This window comes from Camponotus vicinus, unplaced genomic scaffold (assembly GCF_025532165.1).
Source record: "Camponotus vicinus isolate PSW18456_S1 unplaced genomic scaffold, iyCamVici1.0 SCAF_10, whole genome shotgun sequence".
NCBI lineage: Eukaryota > Metazoa > Arthropoda > Insecta > Hymenoptera > Formicidae > Camponotus > Camponotus vicinus.
In genome coordinates this window covers 18,206,870-18,228,868 of record NW_028141946.1, presented here as the reverse complement: position 1 = coordinate 18,228,868, position 21,999 = coordinate 18,206,870, and the positions used below count along the sequence as shown (strand labels likewise).

At 41.3% G+C, this 21,999-nt stretch overlaps 1 protein-coding gene across 1 annotated transcript in view; it reads left to right on the top strand.

Moving 5' to 3' along the window:
- The first annotated feature begins 10,634 nt into the window (after positions 1–10,634).
- Cph (BCL11 transcription factor chronophage) overlaps positions 10,635–21,999 on the top strand; it is a 37,774-nt gene continuing 26,409 nt past the window's right edge. Inside the window, exon 1 of the mRNA XM_083079696.1 lies at positions 10,635–11,889. Coding sequence (XP_082935822.1) covers positions 11,853–11,889 — 37 coding nt within the window. The 5' untranslated portion in view covers positions 10,635–11,852. The remainder of the gene's footprint in view (positions 11,890–21,999) is intronic.

Below are 21,999 nucleotides of genomic sequence, written 5' to 3'. Positions count from 1 at the left end.
TTTTTTTTTCGATCGCAGCGAAATGTACGTGTTGATAAATCGTTATTTACGTCTATGATATTTGATTGCTCGACGTAATCATCGGTTCTCCTAAAACCGACGACGCCCTTGCGATATTTATATCCGATCGAAAAAAAAAAAAAAAAACTGGCAATTCATCGGCGAAGCACCTTTCTCTTACGATCCGGCGCCGTTATCCCGAAATAGAGACCTTTTTTAAGCGCCAACTGCGGTCCGTTCTCACGAACGGGAAGGCGCGACCGTGCACTTTCCCGAAATTTTTCAGCTCGCCCAGCTCGGAGACCGATATCACATCGTCGTCGTCGGCGCATGTGGACTTGGGCTAACAACCTAGCAGTATTTCAGGTTTTTTTACTCGGAGAAAATGGTTTTTTTTTTTACATCTTCCGCCGTCGAGAGGAATCTGTGCCATTCGGGGTACCGTAAGGGTCGTTCCCCCTCCCCCTCCCGCTGTTTTTCTCTCCGTCCACAAGGTGTTTCCGTTCTGATGCGGTTCCGGTGGACCCCCCTTTCCCTCTCATCGTCTTCGACGGGCCCCTAGGAGAGGCGAGAGAAAAAAGCACCCTCGGTGGCGGGCTTCTACCACCCCACGGTGCCGCATTCGCGCACATCGTGTATCGCGAAGCAGGAGAAATACGCCGCACCTAGATGCGTCGCATGTAGGTACGTTATTTTCCCTTCCCCCGCCCTTCCCAGGGGAGAGAGAAGCGCGCGGGACGTTTTTTTCCGAAGCCACCGTGCGTCGAGGCCGGGCCGTGCGAAAGTGGCACGGTGAGAATTTTTTTATGCAAAAATGGACATGGGAAAAACACGGGAGCGCCCGGATCTGAATCGGTCGGACATTGACGGAAAAGCTATCGGAAGAAACGTTTTTTTAATTAATTTTTATCGAAGACGCTTTGTTTTTCCGTTCATACCTAAAAGCAACGCAAGATGATATGATATATATTGATAATGAACGGCTATTGAAAATCTCATTTCACTGCTTAATTTGTCATAAAACCTTACAAAATCGTATTAAAATAGATATATATTACATTTAAAAAATAAAGCTCATAGACAATAGTTAGAAAAAATTATTTAAAATTTTCATTTAAATCACACATTGTATGAATCTTCATAAACAAAATAATTTTTTCATTCGAAATATTTTTTATAATTCTAATATTTAAAAAATAACTGAGTGTGTACACTTAATCTAAAAGCACTGCACATAAATTTATAAAATAGAATTTCTAATTTTTTGGAATGCTATAAATTATTATATATTATAGCGATAATCGATAATATATAAATAAATCAATCAAAATTTTATATTAAATTATTTCACGAAATTACCTTTAACCGGAAGCGATTAAAGATTTTCTCAACTAACTTTCTCTCTCTCTCTCTCTCTCTCTCTCTTTCTTTCACTTATTATATCAGGTACAGATATCGTTCCAAGTCTTTGTGTATAAATAATTGCATAAGACACGAGACGTGAAATAGAGCTTAGATTAAATAGAATTCTGTCTCGTTTTATCAGGCCACATTGATAGACAGCAATTGCATGGATCTTATTAATTCCGAAGAAACTAGACTGGGGGATCACTTCCAGAATGTAGCTTGACCCACTTTATCGTCTGTGGTGACGGAAATCAGATTACACTGCAAGTTAAATTAAAATTTTGAAATCAGCGATTTGCAGATAATTATAAATGGTCTTGCGAATGATAACAACGCGAAAATTCAACGACTGAACGCGTAATGCTAATTGAGATTGATAAATCAAAATTTACATTATCAAATCTGTATCAAAGATGAAGATGAATTTATCATCTATTTTTTAAATTAATTTTCCTTCTAAAATTTTAAGTGATTTATACATAATTTGTAAAGAAATTATGAAATTAAATTTTTTATAACTAAATAAAGTTGTATGTCTTAATTAAATAATTGATACAATTTTTATATAAATTCTTAATAATTTTATTTAACTTAATATTATTATTTTTCATATGTATTTGTTTAGCTACATCTGTCCTGACGTCTTTTGGCTCGGGATAATAAATAGGTTGTGCTCTTTTCGTGACTTTTCTTTCCTTCTCCCTCTGATTTCGTTGTTTCCCGCTGTTCTGATTTAGTGCACCGTTAAATCATCGATGGCGACCGCTACGTTCTCAGACGCGGAAAAGTGTCCCGTGAGATTTGCGGGAATGCGAAATTCTGCGCGACGTTAATCATTCGCGAAAATCGGACGGGCACCATTGATGTGCAATGCATCCAATACATATTCGATTCGAAAGCTCCTCGCCAAACGGACTCTTTGCCAGAGAAAACAAAAAACTTCGAGAAAATATTGCGCGGTTTTTCGACCCAAGAATTTGGAAATTGGTACAATATCAATTCTCCCTCATAAATGCTCCGAAATTACTTCAATTTATTATCATTAATTATTTATTAATTATTATTATTAATTAGTGCAATTCTCAATTCTTCATCTTCCAGAAAATATAATCGATTGATATTTTCGTGATTAATAAAACAAAACAAATTATGTGATAAAATGACGAATTTAATTTACGTTTTATATTTTTTTAGATATTCTGAAAAATACGATTATATAGTTTGTATTATTCGGAAAGAATACTTTTATTGCCATTCAAACAATATTATATTTATGCATTTTCAAAAATAACAACATAAAAAAATATCTCAATTATATATCAAGATTTTCAGTGGTTGGCCGGTTCGATGACCTCCGAAACTCGCGCGAGTTTCCGCTGCGCAGGGCGGCGCCGTTGACGATTGTCAAAAATTTGCTTGGCGGCTAGTCCGGGGATATCCGGTTACGAGAGGGCCCTTCCAGAAATATCTCGCGGCCACGAGAGAGAAACGATAAGGCGATGCGTGAAGACGCAGGGTGGCCGATTTCCCGTGCGTGTCGATGGATGGGACTTTCCGGGAAAAATCCGGGGCCAACCCTTGCGAAGGTCCAAAACTTCTAAACACCCTTGGCAAGGGGTCCGTCCTCCGGTTATATTTTTGGTAACTGTCTCTTCCCGAGCACGCACATGCCGCAGTGGCGTAGCCACGAATGGATGGACCGCGTGGTCATTTGCCTCTTTTCGAAGCTCTCGGTTGTCGAGAGAACAAAGAAGATGCGCTTGAATCTTGGATAGACGAATTGGAATTTGCACATCTTATTTTTTAAATTTTCGATGCCTTTGATTGCATTTCTTTTTCTACTTCAAGTATTTTTAAAAAAAATTCCAACGCCATCTTTTGACAGTGTGTCGTTTAAAATTGCACCAAAGTGAGTCATTAGAGACTCATGTATCTAAGACCTGACGATTGTGTGAAATAAATATTGTATGAATTTTATAAAAAAGTTCTGAAAAAATAGGCCTTAGATGCTTATAAATAATGTAAAAAGTGACAATTTTGTGCCGATGCAATTTCTCAAGAATTTTCAAAAATATCGATATGTGCCAGAGTGACCCCATTGACCGTCTCCGGTCACCGATAGGACCACGCGGTCGCTTTAGGGACTGTTTCGCTTTCATCTGCGGACCTCCTCGTTCCACTCTCGCGGTGGCGTCGAGGGAGATCAACGAACGGGGCGCGGGAAACGGGGAGAAGGCGATAAACTCCCACGAAGAACTGGACGTGGGCAACGAGAGCGCGGCCGAAACCATCGGACCTCCCTCTCGTCACCGTCTTGGTCGTCGTCGTCGTCGTCGTCGTCGCCGTCGCCGTCGTCGTGGTCGTCGGTGCGAGGCACATGTGCACGTCGCCGAGTCGCCAGACAGATCTTTTTTGTCCCGAAGTAAAAATAATCTTTAAAACCCCGAACAGGATGCGTTGTTAGGGCAGGGATCGCGGGCAGGGAAGCCGGGGAGGAGGGGGGAGGGGGAGGGGGATGGCGCGCGGGCATCGTCACCAAGATGGTCCACGCAGCCACGGTTTTTTCACCCTTTGGACGGCTCGTCTCCCTGTAACGGGTGTCCGAAATTAACGTCCTGCGACACGGAGGTCCCCTCTCTCTCTCTCTCTGCCAGCTCTGCTAGTTTCAAAGTACGCATTTGACCGCATCTGTCGCTGAAACGAGGCTTGGGTTGGTTGATCGTCGGGAGAGAGCTTCGAGAGCAAAGTACTCTTTCGACGAGGAAGGGAAGGAGATTGATGAAAAAATTATTAGACCCAGGAACGAGTCTTCAAGCGTGTTTGGTATCGCGGGAAATATTTATCGTGTGCGATTGAAGGCTGAAACTGGAGCGATATTTGTTGCGTGCAACACATACGCGGCAAAGAATCAGCTGAGAAGCCGGTGACATCTCGCAACTGCGACCCATTGTGCTATCGCAGATCGCCCGGTGGTCCTATCGGCGACACACTTCGCCGGGCGCGTGACGAGTACCTACATTATCGCGGCCTGTTGGTATTGTTTGACTTAACTACGAACGAACGCATCGATGTGCGGGGAACATGTATCCTCGCATAACAAACGCCGAGCCATAGTAGCTGTGGCATCAAAAAGAAAAAAAAAATGCAAAAGATTCCTGCGAAATTGACTAGAAAAGAGACGAATTAAAGGCTCAATCCACTTTAAGTATGAAAAATTGATTTTTCAGGAATTTTTTTAAAGAATATTAGAAATTGATTTTTTTAACATTTGAAGCTTTTATTAATGTTTAATAAATAATATATGTCAGTATTTTTAAAAAGAAAAAACTCGGCCTAGTTTTATATTCTGTGGAATATCTTTGAGATACCGAACCTAATTTCTCTCATTAGAAGAAAATGGAAAGATAAAGTAATATCATTTTGAAATTAGAATTTTTCAATTTTTCTGAAATTTGTTATTTCTTGAAAATTAATAAAATATTAAATATTTATTTTTAAAATTTTCTCTCTCTTTCTTTCTCTCTCTTTTAGGTTCAATATCTTAAAAATATTTTACGCATGTCACACAGTTGTTTTTGAATATGCTTTGCGCAAAGACTAGCATTAAACAAAAAAAACTAAATATTCAAAATTATAAATTGTATAAACATCATAAATACATATTTAAATGCAATAAACACAAATGTAAATGTTGAAAGATCATTCTAATACTCTTTCTAATTTCCAATATTCTTCAAAAAAATTTCTAAAAATTATACTTCTGGAATAGACTTAAAAGAATTGGAAAAAAATTTGTTCTATAAAATAGAAGTTATCTCCTTGAAATCAGAAAACACTTTTAAAATTCACAAGTAAGAGAGACGGGATAATTGAGAGCCAATCGCAAGTTGATTCTTTTTCTTTCGATGCGATTTATTAATTGCTCAAAGTCGTGTTTTTTGGACCATCATCAGCAGACGTGAAACAATACATTTTCTCTATTTATGGATCTTTAATATCAGAACCACAATTTGTTTTGAATTTTAAAATTTCTCATACTCTCAGGATTTACATAATTAATTGAAAATATTATTTAATCATCATATCTAGTAATATTATCTAGTAATATATAATTGCCTATTTGGTGAAAGATATCGCATAATATCACAAAATTTCCTCGTTTAAAACGTCTCTCGAGACAAACAGGGAGAGACTGAAAATTTCAGAACCATCATCGAGAAAATTAGGGTCTCGTACTCTGCCGGAAGTGGACCTTGCGTCAACCTCCCCTCCCCGTCACCTAGTTTCTCGCGGGTCACGAAAGGAGCGAGCTGGTGCTCCGTCCACGCGAGGAAGAGGAATCGCAGAAACACGCACGGGACACACGGAGAGCGCGGAAAAAATTCTATGAACTTGCGGTCGTCCGGAATACAGTGGGCTCCCGCGGTAATGAATGTGGGAGTTTCACACGGGTCAACGGATCGCTGCCTTTTCTAGGGATACGCGCAAGGTGCACTCGCTTGCGGTGCATTCTCTCTTTCTCTCTCTCTCCTCTCCTCTGCCAGCCGAGTCAAAGCGTGTATCCTAGCGTGTTTACCCATAATAAACCGCTTGATAACTTATGCATTCCGAGCGGACGAGATATTATCTATCTAACGCTGCCGTAAATAAGATACGCAAACTGAATGCGTATAAATTCGTCGGTCCTCTCGACGATGATGCCCGCGAGAGGAACTTTCCTCTGGATTCGTTCGTTCAACCGAGTAAATTGGCGCACATAATTATATACGTGGATTAGTCCTGGAAACACATTTAATTAATCCGAGAAAATTCTATCGAGATTGAGTTATTTTTGGAAATAATTTGAGGTACGATTGAGAATTGAAATTCATGGGTCTTATCGGAGAGACCGGTTGATTTTTACGCAAGGAAAATGAATTAACCTTCGACTGCAAAATACCACGAGTTTAAATTCGCGACGTCGCGTGCCGTGCACCCATTGCCCTTTACCCGTGAAAACATTCGCTACTTTCCGCGCCACGTACGTTCGATAATCGTGGTAATCGTATCCCGTTCCCCCGAGATTAATATCGATTAGGCGCGCAGTCGTGATGCCGCATCGGTCATGCTGTTCAACAAACGGAAAGCCGCTGAAAAATTTAGCACCGTCTTTTCGAACTCGAAAGAGTTCTCCGACCTCTCTTTCTGCGCTTAAAAATGATTGCGAAAATATCTCACCAAATTATTCGGGTAAAATTAAAGCTGAGCGAGTTACTTTTGTCTTTTGAGGTTTGAAATTATCATTGGTATTCTTATATTCGTTTGCTTTTATTAACTTTTGTATTTTATAGTCGACAGTAATTTATTTTACATTTTAGAGGTGTAAATAGAAAAAAAATAAAATGCTTTTTAAAATACGATTTGTTGTAAAAAACCAACAAGCCTCGATTTTCTCTAAAAATTTTGTGTTTTTTACAGATATTTAACATCTTTATATTTTTATTATATATTTTGAGTATTGCAAGTTGATTTTCTATTATTTTTAATTTTTTAAATGATGGATTTTTAAACTAATCATTACTATTTTAAATGTAAATCGCATTGATTATGTGATGGCATTCAATTAATTAGATATGTAATCATTATTTTTATGTCATATTTTAATTACTTTTATATTATTATTATTTATTTTAATATAATAAAAGAATGACAATTTTTATATTTTTAATTTATTTTTCTCAAAAGTAATTTTAATAGATTAATGAGATTTTTGCTATTAAAATGATACCAAACATTACATAATTCGGATAATTTTCAATTAAATGCATAATGAAATTTTTTTGTTATATACTTAACTTATCATGTTTGATGTGTGATTTTCTGCAAAAAAAAGTGTCATTAATTCATTAAAATTACTTTCAAAGAAGATAAATTAAAAATACAAGAACTTTTAGTGTTTTTAATATATTAACAAAAAGGTTTGAAGAAAATAATATTATATTAAAAAATAATGGAAAGAGAAGACCAAATGCTTTCTTCAACATCTGTTTTCTATTAGAAAAAAATTTTTTTACACCTTTAATCTTACATACATATTTATCTTTCTCTGCTCTAATATTTTACAATTGTATTTATCGACAAATTATCAAGGTTTCAGTAAATATAAAATTGACAAAGTTAATCAAAAATGAGATAGAAGCGTTCCTCGTGAAAGGCTCTCTGGAATCTTTCTCATCCAAATTCCAGATTGGCCGGTCGAGATACGCCGGACGGGATACCACGAAACACTGTCCAGGAGCCCGAAAACACTCTACGGGCCCGCGGAGGAGATAATTTTTTGGGGTTGTTAAAAGTCACTTCAGAGACGCCTCCCCGAGGAACGAGCCGAGGACAGGGCGCGTCTGGGGCCTGGGAAGCATTTTCGGCGCCCATCTCTTTCCCCTCCCTCCCTCTCACCCCCCTCGGCCCCTCGTCCTCGGTGCTCGACTCGAGGAAAGAGGCCGCCTCCGCCCGCTGGAAAATTAAAGGGCGCACCGTATCGCGCGGTCCGTCACTGCAGACCGAAGATGAGAAAGCGACGTCGTTCGTATATGTGTGTATGCACGTAATACGTAAGATATATATACGGATGCGTACGGAACGAGCAGTACCACGTTTCCTTTGAAACTTTGAACTTCCTATCGCGACCACCGCGGCTCTTTGTAGAGACGGATGAACGTCTCCCGGATCCAGGATAATACGAGTCGCGTCTCTTTCCATTCCCCCTCTCTCCCTCTCTCTTTCCCTCCCTCTTTCTATTTCTCCTCCGCTAGCCTAGTCGCAGGATCGAGATCCTCCGGCGAATAATCCCGGAACGTGGAAAGATCCGCGTCGCGGATATCGATCCCACAAGTAGAATGAGGGGTTTTAGTCGCGGAATAATTAATGTGAGAGAACAGGTACTCCTGTGTGCTCCTCCGCTTTCTCTGTGACTCGACGTGCTACGTGTTTACGGCGAGTTTCCAGCAACGATGAGCCTGCATCGCTCTACGATCAGTCCCTGAATCTGCCTGCGATCTGACTTTTATATTTAGCGTCTTTTTTTCTTTTTAATGGAGCGATCACGATGCGAGAGTCGGACTAATTTCGAGAAATTCATTAATTCGTGCCTGGCATTTAAATTTCCCACATCATCTTCAATTCAAAACTCCCTTAACGAAATGCCAAGTATAAAAAATATCTCATGATACACATTATTATGATTTGTATTTAAATTTTCTAATCGAGGAAGCTAGGAATATAAATTGTACTCAGCCTCCATCTGTCTGTTTATCTGCCCTTGACAGGTAATAGGATACAATCAGTTTAACAGTTTCCGAAAAGTACTTGGTAAAAGTAACTTGAAACAATTTGTCACGCGCGCGACGGAATTCTGCTACAGAAACTCATCGCCGCTATAACGAGTGCGGCAACGATCAGCAACGAAAACTTGGCACCACGCCAAGCAACATTAATACGTTCGGGAATTACCGCGGTAACTTAAACGCTCGGTCAGCATTAATCGCGTCGACACCACGAAGGTTGTCTGCGCTTTGTCTTGGATTTCTTACAAACTTTCTCATTCGTGAATCAGAAATTTAAAAAAAAGTTTCAAAGCGATACATGCGTGCCATGCAATTTTATAAGGATTTAAATTCCCTCAAACAAAATTTAGAAATTTATTTAAAAAGATACCGAACAACAATTGAGATTAAGGGAGTTTAAGTAGATTTTATAAGGAAACCCCCTCAAAAAAATTTAGAAATTTATTTAAAAAGAAACCGAGAATAATAATTGAATTTAAGGGAGTTTAAGTAGATTTTAAGGATTTAAACCCCCTTAAAAAAATTTAGAGATTATTTAAAAAGAAACCGAAAATAATAATTGAGTTTAAGAGAGTTCAAGTAAATTTTATAAGGATTTAAAGCCCTTAGAAAAATTTAGAGATTATTTAAAAAGAAACCGAGAATAATAATTGAGTTTAAGGGAGTTTAAGTAGATTTTAAGGATTTAAACCCCCCTAAAAAAATTTAGAGATTATTTAAAAAGAAACCGAGACTAATAATTGAGTTTAAGGGAGTTCAAGTTCATTTAAACCCCCTTAAAAAAATTTAGAGATTATTTAAAAAGGAACCGAGAATAATAATTGAGTTTAAGGGAGTTCAAGTAAATTTTATAAGGATTTAAAGCCCTTAGAAAAATTTAGAGATTATTTAAAAAGAAACCGAGAATAATAATTGAGTTTAAGGGAGTTTAAGTAGATTTTAAGGATTTAAACCCCCCTAAAAAAATTTAGAGATTATTTAAAAAGAAACCGAGACTAATAATTGAGTTTAAGGGAGTTCAAGTTCATTTAAACCCCCTTAAAAAAATTTAGAGATTATTTAAAAAGGAACCGAGAATAATAATTGAGTTTAAGGGAGTTCAAGTAAATTTTATAAGGATTTAAAGCCCTTAAAAAAATTTAGAGATTATTTAAAAAGGAACCGAGAATAATAATTGAGTTTAAGGGAGTAGATTATATCAAATATTGACCTTGTTATTGAACTCGAATTCTGAAAATGTCGGCTTAGCAATTTCTTTCCCGAGCATTTTTTTTCTCGTACCCGCGAAACGAGTTTTCGCGCGCCGGATGCGGAACCGTTGGTTCTCCGCGTGTCCGTTGAAAAATCGTATCCGCCGCGTTCGCGCCGCGACACGACGCGAGGAAAGGGTTGCGTTTTGGAAAAAAAGCGCGTCTTTCCCTCTCCACTCGCCGCGGCGGAGATAACCGCGCGAGAGAAGGCGCCGGGGGTCTCTCCCTCTTCGCGGTTATCTCCGCGCGCGAGACGAGGACGGCCGATGCCGTCTCGGCAGGAGAGGAGGTGGAAGCGAGAGGAGCGGATCCGGCAGCCAGACGGTAGACGAGAGAAGAGAAAGACGAAGGTGCGGGCGTGTTTGCGCGACTATAGCGACTGGAAGGGAGCGGGAGAGAGAGAGAAGGAACGCGGGAACGGGAGCGAGAGAGAGAGCACGAAGGCGGGAGGGGATGACGGAGAAGACGGAGGGGTACGCGAAGGGGAGGGAGGGAGCGAGAGACGGCGAGGAGAGGGAGAGAGAGGGAGAGCCTTTACCCCCACCCCGGGGGGGAGGGGGTGAAAACTACCCCGAGAGCGCGTGGGGTGTCCGGCCTCGGCGGCGAGGCGAACCGAGCGCGTCCGAAGCCGAGCGCAGTGCCCGACGCACACCAGGTCCCGCACGGCACACGACCAGAGGCGCGCACAGTCCGGCACAGTCCACTCGGCGATACGACCCATGCTGGACCGTCGTCGTCGCTCCGGTCCACGCCGGCATCAGGCATCCAGCACCCGCGCCAAGGTGCCATCACCAGGCCGCATCGACGTCAGGCATCGTCGCAGCGTCAGGCCCGAGGACGCGGTGCCGCGGTTGCAGCGCGTCCACGTCACCGCGTCAGGACCCCGATCGCGCCTAGTCCAGGAGCCGCAGGCCGGCAATTAAAAATAGCGAAAACAGGAGAGAGGGAAAGAGGAGGACGTCCAAGGATCCGAGGATATCGCCGGACGACGACCGTCTCCGACACATCTCCGGTTCATCGAACTCGTGGCAAAATACGTGCGAGCGCCTGCGGAACGCTTTCGGACTTGTTTATATTTACCTTTTTTTTCTCTTCTTTTCCTCTCCCGGTCTCGAGCTACCGTGTCGGTCAGGCTGAAACGTGACGGAGTAGTGAGCGAGCGGTTAACGAGAAACAGAGTCGAGTGAGACTGTGAACGCTGTTGATCGCGCTGGAGAGAGTGTTGTCGAGGGTCTCGTGTAACAAATTTCGACGAGGGAGAAGAAGATACTCGCTGTCGGAGGTGCCAGCCGTCGTCCACGTCGGCCGGCACCTAGTGCGGGCGCATCTCCGTCAGTCGGCACCGTCCGTCGTATGTTGTCACATGTTGGTGGACACGGTGCAGTCGCGGAGTAGCGCGACCAACGGGGAACATGAGGACCGACATTGACAGTTGACGAACAAGTGTCCAGGTGACGAGTGTGTCGGAGGAGAAGCAGGTAGAAGAAGGGCAGAGAAGCGCGCGCGCGCGCGCGGCTTGTCTCGGAGAAGGGAAGAGGACGGTGTTTCCGATATCCCCGGGGGAAAAATCGGATGGACTCGCTCGCGGCGGGCGAAAACGCGCGGCGGAGGTGAGAGGGGGGAGGACGGAAGCGTGACGACGGCCAAGATCGGGTCCTTTGTCCTGGCTGTTGCTGACACCGACGCGCGCTCGTCGCTTCCTCCTTCCTCGTCTTCCTCGTCCCCGCGGATGCGATTCGGGAAGGCACGACGACTGGCGTCAACAATAACACTCGGCGACCACCATCCCCCTTTCTCACCCCAGGACCTCTCGTTGTTCCTCGAGAAACAGTGAAACTCAACGCGACGAGAGTCGAAGATCGCAAACGCCACCATGAGGATCAAAATGCCCGCGGTCAGGATCGCGCAAGGTGAGTCACGACGGAAGAAAAAGTCGCGGGAATCGGTCGGCCCGTCGGCCGACGCGACCGCAGGTGTTTACATGTCGACGTGTGTTCACGTATGTAATTTTTCGCGCAAAAAGCGACAACACGTGATCGGGTCACCATCGGTCACTTGGCGAACGTTTACTTTGTATTTGATTAAAGTGCGTCCGTTTTTCGACCGACACGTGTAACGACCTGGGAGTCGCAATTATTAAAGGACACGATGGGTTATCCAGGTGTTTACGAGCGTCGTTTGAACGAGACGCGATGTAGGTAGAAAATTATTTCAAATCGTAAAGCTTCTCTCGCCTACTTTGGGACGTTTCTTCAGCCTTTGGGCCGGCTGTCGCGACGTTTTTTACCACCTATAATGGTGCGATTAGATTAGATTTGATAATGTATTCCTGTTACCTCCTTTCTTTCTCTCTCTTTCTCTCTCTCTCTCTCTCTTTCTCTTTCTCGGTGCGATCGCTTTCGAAGGCCAGATAATTCACTAATGTTTACGATAATTCGAGTTTAATTGTATAACCGATAAATGTCTGTAAGAAGAATGAATGGTTTATCAGCGACATTAGTTTAACTTTACTTTGCAATTGTTTGCCTCTCTCGATAATCGAAACTTGAAAGAGAGACAAGGAATCGGAAGAACCGGAGCTAATCGAGTCACCTGTAGTAATTGTAATACCTGTCGGAAAACTATGGCATCTTTGGGATAAAAACGTGGGCGAGACGAGCTTATCGTCAGGTTCTAATCGGGCGCAAATATGTAAGATATGAATATTCGTCCCATCTTGAAAATATTCATCTTCGAAAAAACTCACATATTATATATGTTTAATCTTAAATTAATATTTCCCTCCTTTTTGCAATATTTTCGTATTTACTGTCCTCGGTCAAACAATATTATATTTATTATATTGGGCAAAAAAGTAGAAGAATCTTTAGCCTGATGCTTCATGCATTTCGTGCACTGAAATTTCTAAATATTTATATTTTGCATATCAATATTATTATAAAAACAACGTTAATTAATTACTCGCGGATCCAATCGATTTATCGCCGCAGCTTGATTTCAAATTTTCCTCGGAATCAAAAGCAATCTCTCTCGCTTCCTCTCTCTCTCTTTCTTTCTCTCCCTCGCTTGTTAACCGCCGTCGACAAATCCGTGCCATTTGTAACGAGAAACTCTCATCGGCGGCCCGCAAATCCTTCCCCGGCGATCCGTGATCGGATCGTCGTAAATCGTTTTCAATCGAGTCACGCGAGTCCGGTGCGCTCCACTTTGATTCTAATCATTTTATACATCCACTCCGATTCCACTGACGTCGCGCGTCATCGGCCGAGAGGTTGGGCGAGAAAAAAAGGGGAAAAGAGTCGAGAATCAAACTTGCGATTAATCCCCCGTCGCGCTTTCCCGAAAGAAAATAATCCGATGCGGTAGTCATAATGCAAGCCCTCCGCATCGAGCCGGTATTCCGGTCACGATCCGGTAATTAACTCGGCGAACTCGCGTCTCGATGAAGAGGGCAACCTGTCGATGAGGTAAAACGCGCGGCCGCGCCTCGTGGCGCGGCGAAAAAAAAATAAAAAAAGTGAAAAGGATCGGCGGTCGCGTGGCCGACGACGGGAAGGGAAGGTAAAAAAGCTACGAAAGACGGCGAGAAAGTTGAGCGAGAGAGAAAGAAGGACGGAATGGGGTACGGGGAGAAAGAGAAAGTACGCGCGAGCGAGTGAATGAACCAGAAGGGAGAGAAAGAGAGAGAGAGAGAGAGAGAGAAGTCAAACGAGAGCGAAAGAGGGAAAAGAGGGATGGAAGGCCAACGTCTTCGGGTAACTCGTCGTCGGCTGAATTTTTAATTAGTCCGCGACAGCCCCCACCAAGCGAGGAGTGGAGGCGGCGAAGGAGAAGAGAGGGCAAGAGAGAGAAAAAGAGAGAGAGAAGGCGGAGGGAAGGAGGAGGAGGAGGAGGAGGTGGTGGGCGCGGGGTGAGGGTTAGGAAGGGCGGCATTGTCATGCGCGCGTTTTTCAGAGACTTTTCCACCCCCGCGGGAGACTGCTACCCCCCGTCGGCAACCAGCCGCCCCCGCGACGCCCCCGCGAGGCACCCCCTCGCCCCCACGAAGCGGCGGCGGCGGCGACGACGACGGCGGCGGCGGCGGCTCCGTTTTCTTAATTACAACTGCGATATTCTTTAGTTCGCGCGATGACGCCGCCGCGAAAAGATACCGGAATATTTCTCGGCCACCGATTATCCCCCTCGCGGCCCTCGATTACCTCTGTCGGTTCACTTGGCGATCTTACGATCGATCCGGCGATGTCGATCCGGCGATGTCGATCCGGCCTGCAAGAGGGGGACCGATGATAACGCGCGACCGGAATCGATCGGTCGTGATTAAGAACGGGAAGACGATAGCATCGCTGATTTGCGAGTTTGCGTATCTACCACCTTGAGGAGGCGAAATCAATGAGAGACAGTGTCAGTGTCGGGAGATGTGCGTGTGTATGTGTATATGTGTGTCCCCCTAACACACAATCATGGTCGTTTTCGATGACAGATCTCTGGAAAAAGGATCTCCGAAATCGACTTTTCTTTCCTTCTCTCTCTCTCTCTCTCTCTTTTTCTCGTAGAAGCATTTCCAAAAGACGACCTAACGAGAGAAGCTTTCCTTCCGCAGTAATTAAGAAAGTCGCCATGTATCTCTCAAGCGATTAATTGACAACTGACAACTCTGCTTTGCCGAATATCATCCTTCGTGTCAAGGTGAGTCCTTGTTAATGTCGAGCGACTCGTGATTCTTCGGAAGAGATCCGGGAAATCGAGCGAAAAAAATTTCCGAAATGTCGAAGGATTCAAATTTCGCGATCTCGAGCTTTTCAGGCTCTTTTATAAATTCGTGTTTGCAAATTCGGAATTATCGTTTACGAGTCATCTGGTCAGCCGAGAATCGCGAATGTATTTTTTCGGAGTAGACGTCGACCGTCGCGAGCCGAATGTCCTGATCCTGATTTCTCAAAGTGGAAAGAAAGCGCACAATTTGCGCGAAGCCTGATATTTATAAATAAATCATTGATATTTAATATTGTAATATTAATTTTTCCCTTGCTATGATTTAAATGTCATGGAAAGATCTTTTAATTTATTTATATCAGATTAATTGATTTCAGCTTTTAATTGTGATTTTAATCCAACGAAGGAATTTTGGCTCGTGTTTTCGCTGTCAAAAATTTTCGGCAATATTTTAATGTGTCATGTGACAGTGACATTTTTACATCATACGTTTATATTCATAATAATTTTTTAAATATCAACTATAAAAAACAATATCGACTCGACGTATTTCTGGATATAAAATTATGCATACGATCATCATACAAGAAAATTTGAAGGAGATTTGACCTTTTCTCTTTATCGCGCATCTTTCGCAAATTTTAAATGACAAAACACATGACTGCGAGGCGTCTAATGCTGTAAATCATTAGTCATTTGCGTTTTGTCTCTGTCCACGTGCGATAACCACATAATGTCCTAGTCAATGGAGTCGCCGCAGGTATTCCGCATAATCCGGATCGCAATAACGCGATAAGCCTTCAAGTGTCAACCTTTAAAGATCGAATGATTAGTTGGCTGACCGGCCCGCATAGTCACTCATCGCTGGAGGGTCCTTAAACTGACCACGTATTTTCTCCAATTATTGCATTTGCGGTTTGCTGTGAATGTCCATTATCGATAGCACGCGGTTGTTTTTTTTTTCGATATCACATGCATGGATTCCAACTGACATTTCCTTTATAAATGTCAATCGCAAATCTTGTAAAAAATTTTCTGATATTCCAAATAATTACGTTCAAAATTAGGTTACTAGAATATTTTAAAGATTTTTTGATGCAATTTTCTATAATAAATTTTGTATTGCATTTTCTAATGTTCTTTAATTATACGAATAAAACACAGAGTTTTTCAAGAGAATTGTATAAGATAAGCATTTGATAAGTATTTTGCCATTAAAAATTACAATAAAAAATATTGCATATTCAATTATTTTACCAGGAATATATAAGCATAGATATTTATACTTTTTTTAAACACACAATTCTTGGGTTACTCGACTTATACGTGTGTTTACTTGAATATAAGAAAAAATTATCAAAGAAAGAATTTCTTACAAAATTGCCCGAGTCTCGATAAAATTCCACGAGAATTCTAATTTTTCCAGATATAAAAGAAATCTCTGACAATTCTACGTCTTTTATATTTTTCCAATGAGTAAACACTGTAAAATTAAAGTCAATACATGACGTCAAGTATTCTAATATGAGTCTAAAACAAAGCAATGGGCGGTCCCTCTGTGAAACATTTAAAAAAATTCGTATAAAAAAAATCTGACACGTAGCGTACATTTTTAATCCAAGTCGGCATAAAAATCCTATTTTGTCTCAATTATAAAAATTATGAAAGTGACTCTCTCGCGCGAATAACTTTGCGCTTTCGCGTTCCGCGATGGAGAGAGATGTATCTTTGTTACGTTAATTCAAAGCAAAAGTCTTCTTCTTCTTCTCGAACGCGGAGGTTAATGAGCTCGCGATTACGCCCGCCGAGAGGGGGGGTTTCTTGCGCGCCCCACATCCAGTCCCGAGACACTCACGAGGATGTTATTTAGCAAACAGAGAGCGCTAAAGCTTTGCCCCCCGCCGGCACGTGCGCGGCATATGCGCCTTTTGCGCGTACGTGTCGGATATTGTCTTTGATGCGGCCCGTCGGAAACCCTTCTTCCTCTCTTCTTCTCCCCCCGCCCCTCTTTCGGATCTTCCGTCTCTCGCTCGCGTCTCCGGCGACTCCTCGGCTTAAAAAAAAAGAAACCGCTTTGATTTGATTTCCTAGATTAACGTTTAGGGCGCGTGGCCGAACCCTTTCCTCCTCCTCGCGATCCCTCTTTTCGTTCCCGTCCCTTTCCCTCCCCCCCTCCTCGCGTCGGAATCTCCAGCACGCGACCAGGTAAGAGAAAGGGACTCTCGATTCTTTAAAAAAAAAAATAAAGAGCTCGAGAAGACGCGCGTGTGACGTGGATGAATGTAATATTAATTGTAACAGGGGTAAAAAAAGACACAGACTTTGGATCAACGTGATTAAATGCGGTGTAATATTTATGATTTTAATATTATATATTAATCGAATTGAGATTTCCAAAATGGAAATAATATTCAATACTCTGGTGTTTTATTATACATTAAATGAACAGGTAATTAAATTGGCACACCGTAACGTGTGTGTAACTCTCTAACGAGGGGAATTTAAATAAAGATATATATATTGATTTGCCGCAGTATAACTAATGCGACAATGTTAATCAAAATTAATGTGTGCGCGATATTCTCATTAATATGCTTTAATTAATAATTTGCAATGCATATTCGAAAAATCGATCGGTTCGTGGACCAATATCAAGATGGCACCACTTGACATCACCGTCGGATGTCGCATTGATATTCGCTACTGAATGTCAACACTTGCTTTGATCAACCCTTTTCTCATTCGAAAAAGAGGCAAGATTCTCGTAAACGTAATTAAACTTTTTCCCTCGGCAATAGACTAAAGAGATGCATAGTGAATAAAAAATAAAATTTAATGATCCACCAGTTACTCATAAAAATGAAAAACTTGAGCTATTCAAATTAGGATATTCGTAAAAATATTGCACTGATGAAAATTTTCAAAAACTTAACTCTTGTCTTGATCTTGAGTGAATCTTGTCTTGATCTTATTAACAATTTTCATCTACTAAACAATTGTTTAAAATAATATTTAACATAATCTTTATAATATAATTTAAAATAATTATTATTATTTATTTATCATTCACAAATTCACTTGCCACACACGCAAAATAATATATATTGTCTTTACGAAAAAACAATTGTGGATGTTAAAATTTAGATGCGACTAACATCCACACAATCAAAGAATCCCGTACATGTGCTGCAAGCAAAGTTTTGTTAGCTTAATAATTATATAAAATTTTATATTATTTATTTTGTTTATTGTATTAATTATATTTCTAAATTTGTTAATATTGTTAAATATTTTTATATATTAAATAAAATTCCCTAAATTCCTATATAATATAATGTTTTGATGATTTTTTCTTATATAATTTATAAACATGTTTTAGGTTTTTTTTATTAAAATTAATCTTGAAACAAGAAAAAAATAATCTTGACAATCTTGGTCTTATTATCTTGATAATTAAAAAGCTTGATCTTATTTTGAATGTCGAAACAAGGCAAGACAACATCAAGACTAGTCTTGCTATCCCTGCAATCTTAATTCAAATAAAAATGATAAAAAATCAGATTAAATAGAAACAGGTAATTAATGATTAATTGTATTTGAAACTTGTTTTTTTTTCATGTCGCGAATTTAAATCTCAAATACGTCAACTTATTAGATTTATGAAAATTAACAGATTCGATGATGCAAGAAATTAATAAAACGGAAACTTGCTCGCGCTTAAACTTTCGCACAAAATTAATCATCGGATACACGCGAGAAGAAACTGACTGGGAGGTACATAAGTTTCCGATACAAAGTACCGAGGAGGTTGCAGGGGTAAACGAGACGGACCGCACACGTTAGGGACAGACATTAATTACTCATCGGACTCTCTTTCAATCCTCGCGGTGTCCTTACGAACCAGGACCAGGACAGACGACGTCGATACGGTATCTCCGAACTCGGCAACAACGGGGCTGTATATCGTCCATCCAATCTGCCGGTGGGCAATTTCGGCTGAAATACGATGTCGTCTGGTACATTCGCGAGACTCGATCGACCCGGTTTATTGGCCTCCGTGCTACACCCACCCTTAAAAAGGGGTTAAGATCGCGGAACCGCGAGCGAATAGCCGTCTCTTTCACGATGAACGCGAGATGCGGAAATTAAGAAATCCGAATTATCCCTTTCGTCGATATTGACATCCTCTGAAGTAAAAGGAGACAATTTCTATTTTTAGCAATTTAATTAGAAAATATTAACCCAAAGACGATTAAAAAATTTCTCCCAACTTTTATTTATATATTCGTTAAAAAATATAGGGAGCTATTCAAAGAGGTGCCAACATGTATAAATAGCAAATTAAGAAAAGAAGAGTAATTTGCAGTTATGTGCTGTGAATCCCCGTCCATCGACTTAACGTCGCTACAAACGAAAATATTTTGCTTCCCTTAAATAGCGATTCTATAGAGGACAGAAGAGGATTCTGAAGAGGATCGGGTCTCGCTGCGACTTTTATTCAAAATAATGGATTTACAAGCGCGCGTCCACGGTGGTCGGGCGATTTTACCAGGGGTGGGACGGTCGCCGTGGAAGAAAAGCGTCGAGTTGCACTCGTAAAAAAAAAAAAGAGAAGAAGAGGGGCACGATGGAGGTCGAGACTGTCCGAGAAGGCACTGCGACGAAAATTTATGTTGTTTGCGGTGTCGGTTTCCCGGTCCATTGTCCATTATTGTCCGAGAGGACCCTCCTCCTGAGAGGTGCGAACACACCTTTCCAAACGATAATCTGCTCTCGTATTATTACACGGCTTTGTCGGCCGCTCACTTGTCGGAAGAGAGCGGGGAGAGGAAGGGGGATCGACTCTCCGCTACCTGACCAAGGGTCACTTCTTCCACTTCGGAAGTGTAAGGTGGCCGGTCCCCTTTCCGGACGATCATCGACGACACCTCGCAGATTACCTGACAAAAGGTCACTACGCCTTGTCTCCCTACGAGAAGGAAAGCTGACCTTGCCACACAAGTCACCTGTCACTCTGAGACTAATCTAATTAGGATTATTTATCAATTATCCCTTTCATCGAGCGCGTTTGCAGAATTCTTGTTCCTGTCATCATCTTACAATTTTTCTTGCCATTTCAAAAAGCCTTGTAAATTATTGAAGATATAACTTGTGGATTTATTATTTATTATTTTTTATTATTTTATTATTTTATTATTTTATTATTTTATTATTTTATTATTTATTATTTTAATTTGATAAATAAGAGAATTAAAGTAATAAATTTTTATATAAAAAAAAGTAAGTATTAAATAGGATTCAGATACAATTGATAAAGTTTTGGGAAAAGACAAGATTAAACCCGAAAGGGTAATTTATATGACATGTCGAGGCATGTGCGCGAGTTGTCTCTGGTGCTGCTGGTCCGAGGATTTCCTTCCTCGTGGCCACCCGTTATAATCTAATCCTCGACGAGCGGCGCGCGTATGTAAACCACGTGGTGCGCGTATATACTCGCGACGGCTCGCGGCATTTCTATAAATACGACGCGTTGGAGACCAAGTTCAGGGGAATAGGGAGGAACGTGGTGCTTTTATAGATATTCCCTTGGACCCGTCGCGTCGGTTTCGAGGTTGGAGGATCTAGTTATGCGCTCTCTCGCCTTCCCGGCCCCACGGCGTGCGTTGGCCCCTGCGGAAACTTCGACCTTTTACCCGGCTTCTTAATGGGAACGAGTCGCGGTGTCGGAGTGCCGGAAGCGCGTAATTAAAAGGGAAGAAAGAGTCTCCTCTCGCTTTAATGGCGCGTCCTTGACGATTACTTTTCACGCGAGTTTGATACCTGGATGGGTTCGTTGCCTCTTCCTGGCTACGGCGAGGCCTTGAGGAAGTCGTATTTATCGAGGAAGTGGCTGGAGCAGCCGAGTTTCTCCGAAATTGTCCTCTTAATATGCTTCCGCGCTCTACAAGAGCTCCATAAAAAAAGCAACAATGCGAGGTTGCTCGGAATTCATTCCTAATCTTGCGTGCGATCTGGGCTCGTATCGATAAATATTCCTTCGTATTTTCTTAGTTTTTACTTCGCAATGCGTTGCAAATATAAATGCATTTCTCTCGCTCTTTTATCACACAAAATTAAAATTATTTATACAAATATTTAATTTATATATTTATATAAAAAATACACGTATAAATTATATACAAAATTAATATAGCATCAAAGATATCTTTTAGATTACTCTCTGCCGTTTTAATAAAATCTCTTTGGGATTGCACTTTGTATAAAATCAAGGGAATTTATTAAATATTTTTTTAACGTATCAATTATTTTCAAGTTATTTAAAATCCGCCATAACCATCGATTGCTATTAAATATTTTTCGTTAACGTTCCATGTGCAATATTTATTTACGTAAAAGTCAAGGAACTCGCAATATCTGGTCTACTTTTTTGGTCTATGGTAAAAAGAATACCGGAAGGGGAAATGACGCTGTCGAACGCAATTTTCGGGTCGGATATTTGCTTTAACGAGGCGATAATGGGCGACATAAAGGAGTCACGTAAATGGTCAAAAATACGAGGCCGAGGCGAAGCGGCGAGACAAAAGGCGACGCGAGAAATCACATCCGGCTTAAGAAGGCGGAATAAGACGTGGAAGAAAAAGCGCCAAAGCTTTGTAACGCGACGACTTTCGATTGGTCGCGAGACGCAGAATTGCACAACGGGGTTTCTCGATTTTCTCGTTCAAGCTCGATCGACACGAGAGGATTGACTGGCCGAGCAGAGCCGATTGTCGCGGAGACCGGACCAATTGCGGGACAGAATCCGCAGGGGGTATAAGGGACGTGTAGAATCGCTATTATAAAAAAAATTGGAACTTGGGGTCATAGTTTCTTATGCACTTTACGTGCGAAAATTACAATGGCCGCTTCTCAGCGAATACGCAACGAAAGATGCGAGTAATATCTGATGTCGAGCAATTATCGAGGAAATTGTGCGTTGTATAATTACCATAATTATATTTTCATGTTGTAAAAAAATTATTATTACAAGACATTATCAGAAAATAATTTTAAAAGCATAATGTCTTTTTTTTGCTTCAAATAAACAAAGCAATACAAGGTAGTCCTGACGTTTAATGGCGAGGAATTTTAAAATAGTTGGAAGATGATATATATATTTTTTAAAATATTTACATCAAATACTACTCTTCCACGTAAACGTAAATGCGCAATAGTTGCGATCCAGATAATGCGGTGCGGAAAGTTGCGAACGAAATGTTTGGCGGTCCCGGAAGTGTCGCGAATAAATTTACACTTGGCGAATCGAG